At 37.8% G+C, this 16993-nt stretch overlaps 2 protein-coding genes across 2 annotated transcripts; both read left to right on the top strand.

Moving 5' to 3' along the window:
• The first annotated feature begins 6280 nt into the window (after positions 1–6280).
• LOC112179932 (probable phospholipid hydroperoxide glutathione peroxidase) lies at positions 6281–8363 on the top strand. Its single transcript, XM_024318423.2, has 6 exons — positions 6281–6440; positions 6869–6945; positions 7036–7097; positions 7314–7432; positions 7836–8003; positions 8132–8363. The coding sequence occupies exons 1-6, from the start codon at positions 6387–6389 to the stop codon at positions 8162–8164; spliced, it is 513 nt and encodes a 170-aa protein (XP_024174191.1). The 5' UTR covers positions 6281–6386; the 3' UTR covers positions 8165–8363.
• A 1365-nt stretch (positions 8364–9728) lies between these two features.
• LOC112179933 (probable phospholipid hydroperoxide glutathione peroxidase) lies at positions 9729–12180 on the top strand. The gene is made up of 6 exons (XM_024318424.2): positions 9729–9864; positions 10434–10510; positions 10606–10667; positions 11044–11162; positions 11549–11716; positions 11851–12180. Exons 1-6 carry the CDS (start codon positions 9817–9819, stop codon positions 11881–11883), a joined length of 507 nt encoding a protein of 168 aa, XP_024174192.1. The 5' UTR covers positions 9729–9816; the 3' UTR covers positions 11884–12180.
• Positions 12181–16993: the final 4813 nt, after the last annotated feature.

Here is a 16993-nt window from a genome sequence, read left to right as displayed (position 1 = left end):
ACCGGCTAAAATTCATCACTGCAGGTCAGAATTCGAAATTTTCTATCCTCCGGCGAGGAGACACCATAGCAATCGCACACCTTCGTCGGCACTCTCAATCTTAGAGAAGAAAATGAGGTTCGTCTTCTTGGCTTCTTGCATAGGGTTTTAAATGAATTCAGAGATTCTAATTTGGATCTGGATCTGATGGAATTTGAATTGAATAGGTGCTTTTGATTCGACTTTCTTCGAATGGAACTGAACTGGTATGCGATTATATGATGAGAAAATCGAAGCATGCCGGAGTCGGAGCTTTTCTTCTTAAACTGCTTGGCAGATCCGGCTAAAATCTGGAATTCTAGTGGTCAAATGCTGCTGAGCGCTAGAGGCCAGAGGGAGGAGTTTTTTTTTTTTTTTTGGAATAATTGGGACCAACATGTCCTTGATTTGATCTGTTTTGATTGCGAAGATTTTCTTTTCCCTAATAGACTGGTTTGTTCTTGGTTTCAGACGATTTGGCTGAGTTTGTGCCTAATTGCAATTGTATTTGGTTGAAATCAGAATGTTTTGATGTTTTATAGCGGCTTTTGTATAGGTAGTTTTTCTTGCTCGTGATTGTATCAGTTAGTATTAGTGATAGTAGTTTTTCTTGCTGATGATAGTAGTTTTTTGTGTTTGTGATAGTAGCTTTTGTTGATGGTCGGAGTATCTTCTGTTACTGGAGTAGTTCTTTAGTGTAAGAGTAGCTCGCTAGTGTTCGTAATAGTAGCTTTTGTTGGTGACAGTAACTTTTGGTTAGGCCTTATCATGGGCCGGGCTAGGGCCAGCCAGCCCTACCCTAAATTTTAGGGCTTAGGGCCGGGCCGAGGCTTCAAAATGTAGGCCCTTACCCGCCCTTAAGGCCCATTCCACAAGGGCCGAAAGGGCCGGGCCGGGCCACCATTTCTGAATAGGGTCGGGTCGGGTCGGGCTTTTGTTTAACTCACATCAAACCAAATTTCTGTAAAAGATAAAAAACTAAAAATGAAACTAAATACTTGAGATTTCAGAAACTGAGTGGTTGAGTTGATTAAAAATAGTTACAACATATACTCACATTCTCAGTGATCAAGTCCTCTAATTGAAATTAAAATTGCACAGCCACTGAGGGTACAAAAAGTGAAGCAGTGTTTGATACAAAAAATGATGAACTGATCAAGTCTTCATCAATTCACAAAAAGTTGTTATCTTTGATACAAAAACTGAAGGATGTCTTGATTTAACACTAGCAAACTTTCCTTCATCTCTTACTGATATCCATATTCATGGCAACCAAGCAAAGAACCTGCACAAAACCAAATAGATAATTTAGCTACTGGACATATATTTCATTTCAGCAACATAATACAAATACAACTAAATAAATATCTGACTTTAGTTCGGCAACATATATATATATAGACTTCAACCCAACTGGATAGTTTGATAACAATTAACACACAAGATAACATCATAACAAGATTACCTGACAATGTACAATTTCATGTTTATTTTGCAGCAGTCACACCTTTCAAACCAAAAGCATTTTAACACAAACAAAACATACCACATCAAAAAAAAAAAAAAAAAAAAAAACACACCAGATCCAAAAAACAGTCACATACCTCTTCCTCAATCTCCAATTGACTCGACGCCTTCCGTGTTTGAATTAGCACGTTCAAGTGCAATCATCCATTCCGGTCTTGCTAGTTTTGCATTTTGCTCCTCTTCAGCTCGGATCTCATCTTGCTCTTTGTCTTGCTGCCTTGCTTCTGCCAACTTCCAATCTTTCAAGCAAATCAATGCTTGAATTGTGTCCGGCTTCAGACTTGCTCTCTTCTCCGATACAACCCTTCCACCGGCACTAAAAGCTGCCTCAGATGCTACTGTTGAAGCTGGAATCGATAGCAGGTCACGAGCTATCAAAGAAAGCACTGGATAGACTTCTTCATGAGATCTCCACCAACCTAAAAGATTAAATTCAAATCCATCAGCAACTTCAAGTGTAGGCATATCAATATAATATTGTAAATCAGAACTAGAAGAGGTGGAAGTACAAGTTGCTGTTTTAGCTTTTTTTAAGACCTCTTCAGCAAAGTCCTCATCTTCATCATTAGGTAAAACAATAGTATCAGCAGAAGATGCAGGTAAATTAGAGCTTATACTAGAAGTTGGAACTGCAAGCACTATATTATCCTTATACACTTCGTGCAATTCAAACAATTGATGCTTTATACTAGAGATAGAACTTTCAATTTCCCAATCTTCAACACCCATACTTTTCATCCATTGGCTAATTGCAAAAAACTTATATCTAGGATCCAAAGCAGCAACAAGACAAAATACGGTAGGAAATCGTTTCCAATACTTAGCAAATTTAGACTTCATGGCCACCAAAGCAGCAGCAATTGCAGAATATTTAGCATATTTATTAAAAGCTGCATTGATACTTACTAAGCAAGGAATAACACGACATGATGTCGGATAATACACACCACACAAGGTTTTTGTTGAAGAATCAAAAAATTTTATAACGCGACACACAATTGAAGCAACTAACCAATCTTCTTCAGTGGGAAGTGCTAAAGTGGAATGGCGATTAGATTGGTTTAGTTTTTGAACATATCGATTCAAAACAAATTTATACCTTTCAGCTACTTGCAGCAAATCATAGGTGGAATTCCACCTATGAGGAACATCATTATCGATATTCCTCTTTGGCATATTCAAATCTTGACAACAATTAACCCACAACTCATGCCTCTTAATTGAGCTATTCATGCTACGAACTATATTTGTGATTTTTTCAACTGATGGAGATAATAACTGCAGACCATCTTGAACAATCAAATTCAAAATATGAGCACTACAACGCACATGAAACAACTTTTTAAACACAGAATTAAGCATGAGAAAATCAGGCAATATTTCAACAACAACGTCATTATTTGTCGCATTATCTAAAGATATTGAGAATATTTTCCTATGAATGCGCCAAGAAATCAGCTCCTCATATATGTGACTAGCAAGTGACTCACCGGTGTGTGGGAACTCTATCATTTTAAAAGTAATGATTCTTTTATTCAAATTCCATTTTTTATCAATAAAATGAGCAGTTAAAGACATATATCCCATCTTTTGACGCGATGACCAGCAATCAGAAGTTAAACAAATTTTCCCTTCAAAAGTTTCAAAAGTTTTGAGCAATTCATTTCTTCCTGCAACAAAGAGATTCATCACATCTCTTTTGCAAGTAGAAGCTGATAATCCCACAAACTGAGGTGTAAAACCTCTTTGAATCATTCCCTTAAAATCATGTTTGTCTACAAATGTAAACAGTTGTTCTGCCCTAATGACATAATCGACAACTTCCTTTCTAGCACAATCTTTATTATAAGACCAGTTTAATACATTCCCACTAGAATCTGAACCTAATTGCATTTGAGTCCTAATATCAAGCGATTGACTGCTTATATGACCCTCCCAATGCCTACGTAAATGGCTAGTTCCATTCTTTCCTCCACGTACCAATAACTGAGCGCAAACACTACATTTAGCATATTGCACAGCAACATTATCATCATCTATTTCAACCTTTTCATAAAAACTCCAAACAGAATCTTTTTTTTCTGTTTGTTTTTTAGGCAAAGGAGGTTTTGAAGGAGTTTGTAAGGCTGTTTCAGACTGAGGTGTTGGGTTTGGGCCTATGGAAGCAGCAACCATGGGACTAGTTACTGAGTCAGACATTTCCTCCATCACACTCGGGAGAATTAATCTAACAAAACACAGTGCACCACCAACAATACAACAAGAACATACACTAAACTACTAGGACAAAGGTTCAGAGTTTACTTGACGTCATATGTATCAAAATACAAGAGCCACTGCTCACTAAACAGAACATATCTCCTTCTCCTTGCAAGTCTGTTACTGCTCCCAGGTCTTCCACTGTTATAACACACAGAAGAGAAATTCTGTAAAGATGCTGATACTGAATTGTAATCAAGGGAAAAATATGTTTTTGAAAATAATGGAAACTCTTACAAGTAGTTCAGAACTGAATGCTAAATATGTGTTTATGTCTGGAAGAAAGAAAGAATGTACACTACTCCACTACTTATAGTTATAAAGGCTAGACATATTACTGTTTTTAACGGTAACTTAAAATTTTGGAGAAAGAAAATTGCTACGGACATATTACTGTTTTTAACGGTAACTTAAAATTTTGGGAATCTGTGAACAACGATCTAAAGTCTCTATAGTCTATATAAACAAACCCACTGTCACTACACATCCAACAACACTCACCAGATTAGTCATAGTGTCATACACAGTTACCATTGCCGCATCTTCATGAAAGTTGAGAATCAGCTTCTTCCTTCTCTCTCTCAACCCAACCAGAAAACCAAAAACCCACAAACATCAATCAATAATTCTAATTTCAACTGTAACTATGTAAAAACAGTAAGAGAGATCCATTCTAATTTCAGATCTTACCATGTATCTAAGAAGCGATGTCGGCGAAGGGTTCAGACTGAAGGCGGAGGCTAAGTGTTGGCTGTGAGGCTAAGAGAGAAAGGCAGAGAGATCCAAACCCGAAGTATTGGCTGTGTTGACCAGCCGTCCACTCTCCTCTCAGATCAAGACCTCGCCGACAAAGGACGGAGTCGTCCACCACGCCTTGCAGATCGAGACGGCGAAGGGTTCCGACTGTGTAGACCGAGGACGCAGGCACGCAGCTGTTAACTCTCCCACACAGATCGAGACATCGACGACCAAGCACTCGCTGATAGAAGATGGAGCCGTCCACTACATGTCGCAGATCGAGACGGAGAAGTCCACCACACGTCGCAGATCGAGAAGTCGCAGATCGAGACAGAGAAGTCCCCGATCGAGACGGAGCCGGCCAAGCCCTCCCCGACCGTCTGATGACTCTGATTGACTCATTCGGAATTGGAGGCTGTGGTGGTGATTTTACAGGAGGTTGTGGTGGTGATTTTACAGGAGGCGGAGGGCGGAGGTGTGTAGGTTGGGCGTCTGAAGGAAGATAGGGTTTTGACTTTTGAGTCTGTGAGAGAGTGAGAGAGTGAGAGAGAGGCGGAAACGAGTCTTCAGAGATCGAACTGATCGAAGTATTATCTAGGGATTCTAGGTTTTCCTCGAGTTGGACTTAATGGTTAGGCACTTGGGCTTCATATCTTTGGGCCTCAGCCGGACATCAACTTAAAAGACCCATAGATGGCATAGAATATGACAGATTCAATACAAGTTTATCTATACTTCTATAGTTTCATACACATATAATAGAAAATAACAAAAATATAATTTTAAATTTTAGGGCCGGGTTCTTAGGGTCGGGCCGGGCCTAGCCCTAAAGGGCTCAATCGGGGCGGGCCGTAGGGTAGGGCCGGGTTTCATTTGTATGACCCATACCCTACCCTATTTTAAAAAGGGTCGGGCCGACCCGCCCTAATGGAAGGGCCGGGCTGGGCTTTGGCCCTATGGGCCGAGCGGGCTTTGGGCCCAAGGGCCATATGATGAGGCCTACTTTTGGTGTTAGTGAGAGTATCTTTTTGTGTTAGTGAAAGTAGCTTTTTAATGTTTGGAGAGTAGCATTTGTTGTTGGTTAGAGTAGCTTTTGGTGTTGATGACAATAGCTTTTGTTGGTGGAGATAGTAGATTTTGATTTTGGGGAGAAAAGATTTTTTTTTTTTTGTAACAGTAACTTTTTTTATAACAATAGCTTTAGTTGCTACTGATAATAGCTTTTGTTACCTCGCTGGAAGTTGTCAGTAGCTTTTGTTGCTGATGACAGTATCTTTTGCTACCTTACCGGAGGTTGCCGAAAATCTCACCAGAGTAGCTTTTAATGTTAGTGACAGTAGCTTTTGTGGTTGCCGGAGGTTGGTCAGAGGTCGACCGTGAGAGTTGGTCGGAGACCTCACCGAAGAAGAGAGAGAAGATGATTGTTGACTTTTTACTCTAGTGTCATTTATGTAAATATATTGGTTTTTTATATCCAAAATTTAACAAATTTTTTTAATCTAGTGACTTTATGAGGAAAACAAATCGTTTGTGACCTTATAGCTAAAAAAACATTCAAATATGCACTTATATATATATATATATATATATATATATATTTATACACACACACACACGTAATTAACCCTATTTGAAAACAAAAAAAATCAGCAAAATATAATTAAGTTAATAAATTGAAGGTCGATTGGATTGGTCTGGGCCGTTTGGCACATAGGCTTCTCGACCTGGACATGAGCGTAATTAACATTTGTTTACACGTAATTGGAAAGTCAAACAACGTCTTCTCTCTGCCTCCCCAGTTTCACTTTTCTCGTCCTCCCCTGTTCACAGCAGAAAGTAACATCATGGCAACCCAAGCTACTGAGACCCCCAAAACAATTTATGACCTCACTGTCAAGGTAAAGCTTCATATTCAAATCAGTTTCTGCTGTAATTTCTAGGTGGGTCTGTAAATGTTCATCGAAAATGTAAATAATTAGTAACTAGATGGTATTTCTGATGACTTGTGATTGTGTTTAATATGCTCTTTTTCTCTGTCAACACTCAATAGTAAATCGTTGAAGAAATTTGATTGCTTTTTCTAAACCCTCGTTGGAGTATTCCCATGTTTGAGAGTTTTCCTTTTCGTCTGGTTGGTTTGCCAAGATTAAAGCATAATTGTAAGGATGAGGGAGTAAAAAAACTCCATGATCAATGGGAATGAAAGTGGAATTGTGATTTGTGTTAAGTGTGTGTTGAAAACTAAACTGAGTTGAGAAGTGTTCTTTGTATATTGATTTTGCAGTCCCTTTGATGGTTGAGTTGTTAAGTTTGTATGTTAATGCAGGATGCCAAGGGAAATTATGTGGATCTTAGTGTGTACAAGGGGAAAGTTCTACTGATTGTCAATGTTGCTTCCAAATGGTATTCACTTCATATTTTTTTTTCTCGCACTTGCTGAATCTTTGTTCTATTGTTCACTGCTGTTTTTCTTTTTCTGCTGATTTGTTGTAGTGGACTGACCAACTCGAATTACACGGAGCTGAATCAACTATATCAACAGTATAAAGACCAAGGTTGAACAAGTATTACTATTAGAAATTTGACTGCTTTGCATATATCTCTCTGTGGCAATCTTAACTTGTATCAGAAAAGCAAGAACTCTGACTGTGTGTGTAATTTTAAGACAGAAATCCTTCTTCAGATCATACATATAAGACTAGTACAAAAGTTCATTGAAGTTTACTTTTTTCGTTGTTTGCCTTTTATGTATGCTATACTGGTTGGTGCAGGCTTGGAGATACTGGCGTTTCCTTGCAATCAGTTTGGTGAAGAGGAACCAGGAAGTAATAAAGAGATTGAAGACTTTGTCTGCACTCGTTTCAAATCAGAATTTCCAATATTTGACAAGGTAAATCCTGAAAATTATGTTGCATTCACTTTCCCACAGCTCACTCCTATTCGACTTTTAGGCCAGACACAAGGTGTTTCAACCATAAGCTCCTCTGTAGTCTTTGTCAAATGATGAAGCAGTGCATTACCATCTATGTGCTTGGCCGTTACAAACTTAATCTACTCATTTCGACCTGTTGAGGATCTCTCTTTTTACAGATTTCGGTTTCAAGGATTTCAAATATGGTATATATTGTAGTGAGTAGTTGTGCTAACTGACCAGTTATTAACAGTAATGCAAATTAGAAGTTTACATGTGTTCTTTCCTCTGGCAATTTGAACTACATGTGATAGCTTTGATGTAGTTTTTTCATCATGTTATAACCAATTTGTGATTTCACCATCTTGTGTTCTTGTGTTAGATTGATGTAAATGGTGATAATGCTGCTCCATTGTACAAGTTCTTGAAGTCAGGCAAACGGGGAGTCTTTGGAGATGACATTCAATGGAACTTTTCGAAGTTTCTAGTTGACAAGGATGGGATAGTTGCTCACCGCTATTACCCTACAACTGCCGCCCTTAGCCTTGAGGTAAAAACTTAGATGTCTGATTCTTGATTTTGATTATGTTATGCTGCTGTTGTTTCTTGTTTTGATAATCAATAGATATACCTATGGATGAATATCACTCGCTTTTATATACCAAACTTGTTTTGCAGTGTGACATAAAGAAGCTGTTGGGAGTCTCATGATTGCAAAGATCTGTAGGCTTCATCAGGATTTATGCTTGCTATTTGTGTACCAGTTAGTGGAAAGAAGGGTTGCTTTTGAGTTTTAGTGTGATTCCGAGACATGTTATGGTTGTATCTGTGTATGTCATATCAAACTGAGCAAAACCATTTGTAATGTATGGTTTGATTTAGTCGAAATTCAGACTCTGAAATTGCACCACCTTCTTAGTTCATTGAATCGGTCCTAATATAGCAAGGCAGCATTCTTTGAGACTAAATCTTACCACGATCATAACTGACGATACTTTAGCACAGGAAAGTGCTACAAATGAAATGAAGCATCAGAACATAGAATGTTCATCCATCCTCAGTCCTGTTCCCCAATGCCATAAGCTTCAGAGACAGAAGTCTGAGCCCTCACCAATGTCATTGTTAAGCCATGGTGACGGGTAAATGTGGCTTCATCACGACCCAAAGTGGTGTCATCCTCACCAACCACCATCGCAGTCACTCTCGTTCCCTTTGCGTGAATGGTAGAGTACTTATCTAACTATCTCACCCTACTGAAAACTGATCAGACCTCAATTATACCCTAAACTCGACAAGAAATAGCGTTGCACCGATTTGAGGGGTTTTATTTTTGCAAATGACGTGTAACTTGGTTCAAAATTGACTTAATCAAGCACTAGCATATCAATTCTTGCATAAAATTTAGTTAAAGAATTCGCACGAGCGTTGCAGTGCCCTCTCTTTAGGAAAGTTCTGTCTTGCAATTAAATTTGTGAAATGGGATAAGTAGTAAAATTCTTTGAAAATTGTTCTATACACTACGGTCTATTACACAAGCTTTTTATTATATCAATAATTAGTCTTTTGTGAGTCAAACTTATAACCTCTCACTTACAAATGAGATATTCATGCCACTAAATCAAATGATACTGACATACTATGTTCAAACGAGGCCCCAAGGAACTTGGAACCAAACCCATCGTCTTCAAGGACAAAATGTAACCTACTATAGCACACTCCAGCAAATTAAATTATGAGACAATTATAGATTTTTGAAAAATTTTGAAATCTGTTATTTGATTCAAAATTTGAAATATGTAATAAATTAAGAAAATTCAAAACAAAAAAAAATACTTAAAAAAACCTTGTTTTAGAAACTAATAAAGTAATAAAAAGAAACTTTTGTAAGGAAATTCGAAAAGACACTTATTTTGATGGAAATTGAAGTAATTATAATTTTCATTGTTTGGTTGTATATATTTAAAATTAAAAATATGTAATAAATTAAGAAAAATCAAAATAAATTAAAACATTTAAAACAAAAAACTTTGTTTTAGAAATTAATAAAATGATAAAAAGAAAATTTTGCAAAGAAATTCAAAATGACACATATTTTAATGAAAATTAAAGTGAAAAATTGGTACAATGAATTTCTCTATTTTTGTTTCCATAAAAAAAAAATCATACTTTTTAAGTTTAGAGGTAACTTATTTTTTCTTTTCTTATTTTTATATAAATTTAATCTTTTTTTCCTTCATCCTAAGGGGCAAAACTGTCATTAATAATTGAATGTTTGGGAAGATTTCACTTGTCTTCCCAGGCTCCCAGCTGCTTACAAATAGGTTGCTGCTTCTGTCACTTAGGAGTTCAACCCAGAAAATAGGATGGCGACCACTGAGGCCCCAAAGACGATCTACGACTTCACTGTCAAGGTAAGCCGATGTTCAACTAGTTTATGCTTTTCTGCTGCGTCTTTCTACTTGTGTCTTGAAGTGTTCTTCAAAATTTAGATATTAATAGCTCTGGGTAGTTTTGACCGTATGTGATTGTGTTGACCATGTCAAAATTTAGAAGAAAACTTTGAATGATAGGTGCTTCCTTTTTTAACATGTTTGAGATATGATCTTCTTTAGTCTAGTCTAGTTGATTGTCAAGAAAGAAGCATTATTATTGAAAGGTTTAGAGCACTATATTGGACTGATCGTCCCTAACTTAACCATCTTTGGTGGGTTCAGGGGTGACAACTGTTGAAGTATAATCTCTAAAAGCACCCCCTCAATTCAGGAAGATGTCCCTTCTTAGTGTTTACCTAATGTTCAACAATTACTTAGAGGGATAGGCAACTGTTTTTGATCCACTGAGTTCCTGAAATTTGAAACATATGGAGAATCGCGATTGGGAATGTGAGAATGTTTGGTTTGTGTTGAAACTATGTGGGAAGTTGGGTTGAGTCGAGAAATTAATGTTCTTGGGGTAGATATTAATTTGAATGTTAGTGCAGGATGCTAAGGGGAATGATGTGGATCTTAGCGTTTACAAGGGAAAAGTTCTGCTCATTGTCAATGTTGCTTCCAAATGGTATCTTCGTATCTGTAGCTTCTCAATTTTTTTCTTCTTTGTAAGAAATAGAAAAGCTATTGTCTTTTCATTTCTTTTCCTCTGATTTACTGCAGTGGACTGACAAACTCAAACTACGCGGAGCTGAATCAACTATATGAAAAGTATAAAGATCAAGGTTTGAATTTTGAACTACTATTGTTCTTTCATGCCTATCATTTTGAGAACCATTGGAGACTGTAATATGTTAACCAGTTTAGGAACTGTATTCTTGAGCTGACACCATCGAGTTTTTTATTTTTAACATGTGGGTTACATTTCTTGATTCCATTGACTTCCTCTCTCTAGAATGTGCAAATCTTCTGCTTGTTTAATTTTCTTATAGATTTTCACCGTTTTGCATATGGAATGGTCCAACTTTATTAGAGAAACAAGAATCCTCCTAGTGTAAATCAGAAATTTCTTTTTCAAATGTATTATATCTAGTTCAAAAGCTCTGAATCCACCTTTTTCATAATTTTTCCCTTTTGTGTGATTCACTGTGGTTGATACAGGATTCGAGATACTAGCTTTTCCTTGCAATCAGTTTGGTGCACAGGAACCGGGAAGTAATGAAGAGATTGAAGAGTTTGTCTGCACTCGTTTCAAATCAGAATTTCCGATATTTGACAAGGTAGATACTGAAAATGATGTAGCATTAACTCTCCCGTTGCTCACACCTGTTACAATTTTCTGTCAGTCATAAGGTTTTGCAACCACGAGCTCATTATTGTTTCTGTAAATAATGTGGAATGGCATTTCCATCTATGAGCATGCAAAACTCGTTTCCTTCATTTAGAGGATAGCTCTGTTTATAAGTCTTAGGTCAAATCAACTGGACTAGTAGAAGTAAGTACTAAATGACCAATTACTTGTAATTCGTGTTGAACTTTTGCAACTTGAGAAAGTTTATACCTGCTGTTCCTCTATGGTTATTTCAACTAGAATCTAATAGCTTCATGGTCATTGTATAATGTGAAATGTGGTTTGTAATTTGACCCTCGTTTGTTCTTGTGTTAGATTGAAGTAAATGGTGATAACTCTGCTCCACTGTACAAGTTCTTGAAGTTAGGCAAATGGGGTTTCTTTAAAGATGATATTCAGTGGAACTTTACCAAGTTTCTAGTTGACAGAGATGGGAAGGTTGCTGATCGCTATTACCCTACAACTGCTGCCCTTAGCCTCGAGGTAAAACCATATGTCTGGTTTTTTATTTTAGTTTTGTTGTGTTGCCTGTGCTGTTTGGTGTGGTTGATCGATCATGAGTAGAGTTCTCTGGTGTCTGTGCAACATAACCTTTTGATATCGTACTTTTTGTGCAGCATGGCATAAAGACGCTGTTGGGAGTCTCATGAATGCTGAAATATGAAAGCTTCAACCGGGTCACAGCACAGTTAAGCAGTATGCATATGCTTGCCCTTTGTGTATAGAAAGGAAAAAATAAAAAGCTTGCTTTGTGTCTCCCAAGACTTGTTAATGTTTGATTAAGCACAGTACCTATCAGTTCTCCTAACTGAAGAAACTTGTTATATTCCTTGTGTGGCTGATTAACAATGATCTTATGTGCCTATGTGGTACAGAAGCTCAGTACTATATATCCAGTTTCAAATCTTGAAAATCTGCTTGGATTGTTGCAATATTTTAAAAAGAAACCTAATTCCGCTGTAGACTGTAGTCATATTCATGCTGCATATATTCTGCATGTTAGTTAGATCAAAGATGTTTAAACATCATTATATTCTAACCCAAACAAAGAAGAATAATGGTACATAATTTTCTGATTCAACTGAAAAAAAATGTTTCTAACAAAGAAAGAGCACAAGAAAAGTTTCTGAGGACATAGCAATCATGAATCACATCTTACTCAAAAAGTCCGCTGAGTCCATACATATGGTTGTTGAACGCGACAGGATTTCGGTGTGAATGGTTCGACCTCTCCATCTTTCATACCAAAAATACCCAGATCTGTACAGGTCGGAGTGCATTCAGAACCAAGATGACGTGCAAAGTATATGCAATTGGCCTTACACCCAGAGTAGTCTGAGACCTCGATAGAGAATGAAGAATTGCTCAAACTCAAAAACAAGGCTCGATTCCCCAAGTTCTCTACCTCCTTCGCGTCCAACCAATTGCCAGTACTAAGTGGCACATCAAAAACCCTAAACCCATTTCGATAAGTGTTCTTGAGCCGGAAAACCAACAGTAAGGCGCCACCTGATTCCACCAGGTACAATTGCTGTACGCTATCATTAGACACTAGATTATTTGGCATCTCTGAAACAACCAACTTTACTGCTGCTTTGTTCGGGTCATCAATGTCACAAACCAACACACGGCCATCCCATTCAACTATATAAAATTGTCCTTTGTAATAAGCTATATCATATGATCGTGTCTCTGATTCCCAATTATTTAGTTCTGATGATATTGTAGTCCATCCATTGTCCTTCGGTCTCCAGAAAGCGAACTTTCTATCGGACCCAAGTAGAAACCATGACTATGTAATCTGATGTCAGAGAAGGACTGGATGATAAGACAAACTTCTTTATAAACCTAAACTCAAACCCAAAGGTTGGCAGCACAATTTCTTCATGTTTGAAAGGATGCAACAGATATATATGTCTGGAATCATCAGTCAAAAATCTAGATGAGGCGGTGATGAGCCATCCAAGAGAAGACCTACAGCGGGGCATTAGACGACGTTGAGTGATAGTCTTTGGTATATTAAGTCTGGAAACCTTACCTTTTATGAGGTTGTAACACTGGCCGGGAAAAAGACTATTATTGTCCTCTGTATCTGGCATGATAAGCAGTGGAACTTGATGTGTAAACCCACGAGTAAAGTTATCTTTGGTGGCGGCAGAACTCCATGTTTTACAGACTGCGCCGAAAGTGATGAAGTCTTGCATGGAATCCATCCTTTGGCAGATACACACAACAAGATCCTGGGGAAGATCAGACCAGTCAGCCATTGAAGGCTTGCTTTCTTTGGAAGGAATATAGAGCCGTAATCTTAAGTCGAAATTTGTTTGAGGGAAAAAGAAGAGGAAAAAGTTCTCAACAAGAAGCTTGTTAAGATAAAGCCTACCAACGAGTCCAGCAGCCGTACCTTTGAATCCAATTTTCGTCGTTGGCCCAAATGAAATATAATATCAGCACAGCTTGTAGAATATTTCCTAAATCTGGTCTATAAATGCTTGGAATTTTCATATTCGTTCAAATTTCAGTACTCTAAATTTGTGAAAACGTAAAAAAAAAAAAAAAAAAAATTCCAGGTATGGCCGTATGGAGTGGGTTATTGTTATATATATTGCTACTATAATCTAGTTTTAAAGATTATCTGAATATCACTCCAATATCAATAAATTAAAATTACGGAAGTTTTCTAATTTCTATGAATATGCATACTTTACCATTTGACCACAAAAACTTGTAGCAATCACTTAAGCCTAGCTGGGATAACTTTCACATCTTCAATATAAATTCTACATCCTTTTTTAATAATACTACTCTTTTGAAAATTATGTGTTGATGACATGTTTACTTTTTATTTTGAAAAACCTTATTTCGATTGTTGTGCGAAAGCAGCAAATGAGTCTCACACACACGGATCTAATAATGCCGATACTCCCCGTACTTTAGCCACCCGATGTAGAACGAGTATGGGGTTTTAATACAAAAGGCATCGGCGTTAGTGTGTGTGGTAGTGTGGTACCATTCCTTATAACCCAAGGATGACTCTTCACCTTTCTGATGTGGGATTCCAAAGGGCTCTAATCTAAGCCACATTTTTCCAACAATCTCCACCTTGATGTGATTCGAGCCATCTTCAATTGTCTCATGATCCGAATTCCAATAGCTCCACCTTGACCACAAGTCCAATTCCAAATCTTGTGATCTCAATCCAAATGGGAAGCATAACTTGGGCTCTGATACCACTTGTCAGAATAACCAACTGCAGATGAACTAGCCAAAGCAAACTCAATCTCATCGTCTTCAAAATCTTCAAAAGCTGATGAACAACTCAAAGCAAAATCAAAGTCGATGACTTCATCATCTCTTACAACATTCACTTCAGAACCCTTCTTGTCTCTATTCTTCAACTTAGGACAATCTTTCTTCCAATGACCTTTGTTGCGACAAAAAGAACACTCATCTTTTGCAGGACATTTACTTCTTGACTTGGAACGAGATTTACCTCTTTTTCTAGTAGGTTTTCTCTTATCAAATCTGCCTCTTACTACAAGTGGTTCACCTAACACATTCTGAAGTTGCTTCTCTTTCTTTCGGCACTCATTATTTATCAATGAATTCTGTACACACATCATCAAATTTCACATCATTCTTTCCATGAAACAAAGTTGTAATCAAATGCTCGTACTCGTCAGGAAGAGAATTTAGCAAACACAAAGCTTTGTCCTCATCACCAATTTGCACATCCAAATTAGCCAAATCGGCAAGTATCTTATTGAAATCACTTATGTGTTCATAAACTGAAACACCATATCGAGAATTAAATAGAAAAAGCAGCCTCTTCAGGTGAAACCGGTTTTCAGCACTCTTGATCATATATTGGTCTTCTAATTTCTTCCACAACTCTTTTGCAGAAGTTTCTTTCATGACAAATAATTTCTTATCTTTAGCAAGGCACATTCTGATAAAACCACAAGCCCACTTGTTAATTCTCGCCCACTCCACATCATCTATATCTATAGGTTTATCTTCCAGACCTATATCCAATTCTTGTTGACACAAGACATCCATCATCTCACACTGCCACATGCCAAAATTCTTGGTGCCATTAAACTTTTCAAGTTCAAATTTGGCATTACCAATTGATGGCCTGGAAGTTGACCAACGCGAAGAACCTGAAGACTCAGCCCCTGTCTTTTTCTCGTCAACCATGGTTTCCAATCAATGAATCAATTCCCAATTAAGAACCAGAGCTCTGATGCCAGTTTTTTGTGCGAAAGCAGCAAATGAGTCCCACACACACGGATCCAATAATGCCGATACTCCCTCCACTTTGGCCACCCGATGCAGAACGGGTATGGGGTTTTAATACAAAGGCCTCGGCATTAGTGTGTGTGGTACCAGTCCATATAACCCAAGAATGACTCTTTACCTTTCTGATGTGGGATTCCAAATGGCTCTAATCTAAGCCACACTTTTCCAACATCGATGACATCTTTAAGGAGAAAATGTTGTTCTACTTATGATTTTAAAAAACCTTATTTTGACGAAATATTTAGGCTGTTCTACTAAAATTATTTTTGAAAACCCTTTCCTAACAACATATGAATAAAAAAAAATGTTGTTTTACTAATATTATTTATAAATTATCAACCCCATATTCAGCAGGAAACAGTGTTTTAAATTATAGTTTTGAACACCCTTTGGTATTGTACTAATATTGGATATGGACTTGACTGTAACTTGCCAAATTTATTTTAAGTGTATGTAGATTTTAGCCTTTTGGCTATTTATTCTAGAGGTAATTACCATTAACCGCAATTTGCTACATTTCCTTCCCATGCGTCAGAGGTCTTGGAGGCCACCAGAAATGGAGGAATTGTAGAGATCGAGGTTGGGCAATTTAGGGTTTGTAGTTTGGGATGTTAGTACGAAGCTGTGTGTGTGTGTGTGTGTGTGTGTGTGTGTGTGTGTGTGTGTGTGTGTGTGAGAGAGAGAGAGAGAGAGAGAGAGAGAGAGAGAGAGCTTATGTATCGTGATATAGTGAGTGGTAATTTTCATAATTCCATAAAATTTAACTATCCTTTATGTCTTTAATGCAAATGAACAGTTATTGTAGCTAGCTGTAAATGACTGCAAGGAGACCATGTCTCTGGCCCTTACTCATGGGCAATTTAGTGTAGAGGATTTGAGAGAGAGCAACCATATCCCAAACTACAAACCCTAAATTGCCGAACCTCTCTCTCCCTTTGTTGCTTCATACTCATATCCCAAACTACAAACCCTAAATTTCCCAACCTCTCTCTCTCTCTCTCTCTCTCTCTCACAAATTCATTGCTCTCCAAATCAAAACCTCCATTTCAGTGGCGAAGCAACAAAGGGAGGTTCCGGCGGCGAAGCAACGAATCAAGGATCCGGTGGCAAAGCAACAGATAGAGGCTCTGATGGTGAAGCAACAGATCTAGGATCCAGCGGAGCCGATCAACAACGAAAAGGATGAGGAAGAGCTGGAGGTCGTTGCTTGCTCCACCGACTCCGACGACGAAGACGCCATTGAGGACAACAACCATCAATCCGATGACGAGGACACGTCGGCCGAGAACAACAATGACTTTGAAGAAGAGGTATATTTTTGATTAGGAGAGAATCTGGTTTGTTTTGGTTGGATCTGAGCTTTTGGGTGCCCTAGAATTGTTTTCTTTTGTAATATGTGGAGTTTGTTGTGTTGGGGAGTCGTGGTTTAGGGATTGGTTAGGTTTGCCTGTTGTAATA

Source organism: Rosa chinensis, chromosome 7 (assembly GCF_002994745.2).
Source record: "Rosa chinensis cultivar Old Blush chromosome 7, RchiOBHm-V2, whole genome shotgun sequence".
In the NCBI taxonomy this organism is placed as follows: Eukaryota; Viridiplantae; Streptophyta; class Magnoliopsida; order Rosales; family Rosaceae; genus Rosa; species Rosa chinensis.
The sequence above is the reverse complement of the archived record's forward strand: the minus strand, read 5'-3'. Positions and strand labels throughout refer to the sequence as shown.

Coding starts and splice junctions, on each gene's coding strand:
- LOC112179932 (XM_024318423.2), top strand. CDS start 6,387: ATGGCAACCCAAGCTACTGAGACCCCCAAAACAATTTATGACCTCACT. Junction 6,441..6,868: donor TTTATGACCTCACTGTCAAG/GTAAAGCTTCAT, acceptor ATGTTAATGCAG/GATGCCAAGGGAAATTATGT. Junction 8,004..8,131: donor CTGCCGCCCTTAGCCTTGAG/GTAAAAACTTAG, acceptor CTTGTTTTGCAG/TGTGACATAAAGAAGCTGTT.
- LOC112179933 (XM_024318424.2), top strand. CDS start 9,817: ATGGCGACCACTGAGGCCCCAAAGACGATCTACGACTTCACTGTCAAG. Junction 10,511..10,605: donor GTCAATGTTGCTTCCAAATG/GTATCTTCGTAT, acceptor GATTTACTGCAG/TGGACTGACAAACTCAAACT. Junction 11,717..11,850: donor CTGCTGCCCTTAGCCTCGAG/GTAAAACCATAT, acceptor CTTTTTGTGCAG/CATGGCATAAAGACGCTGTT.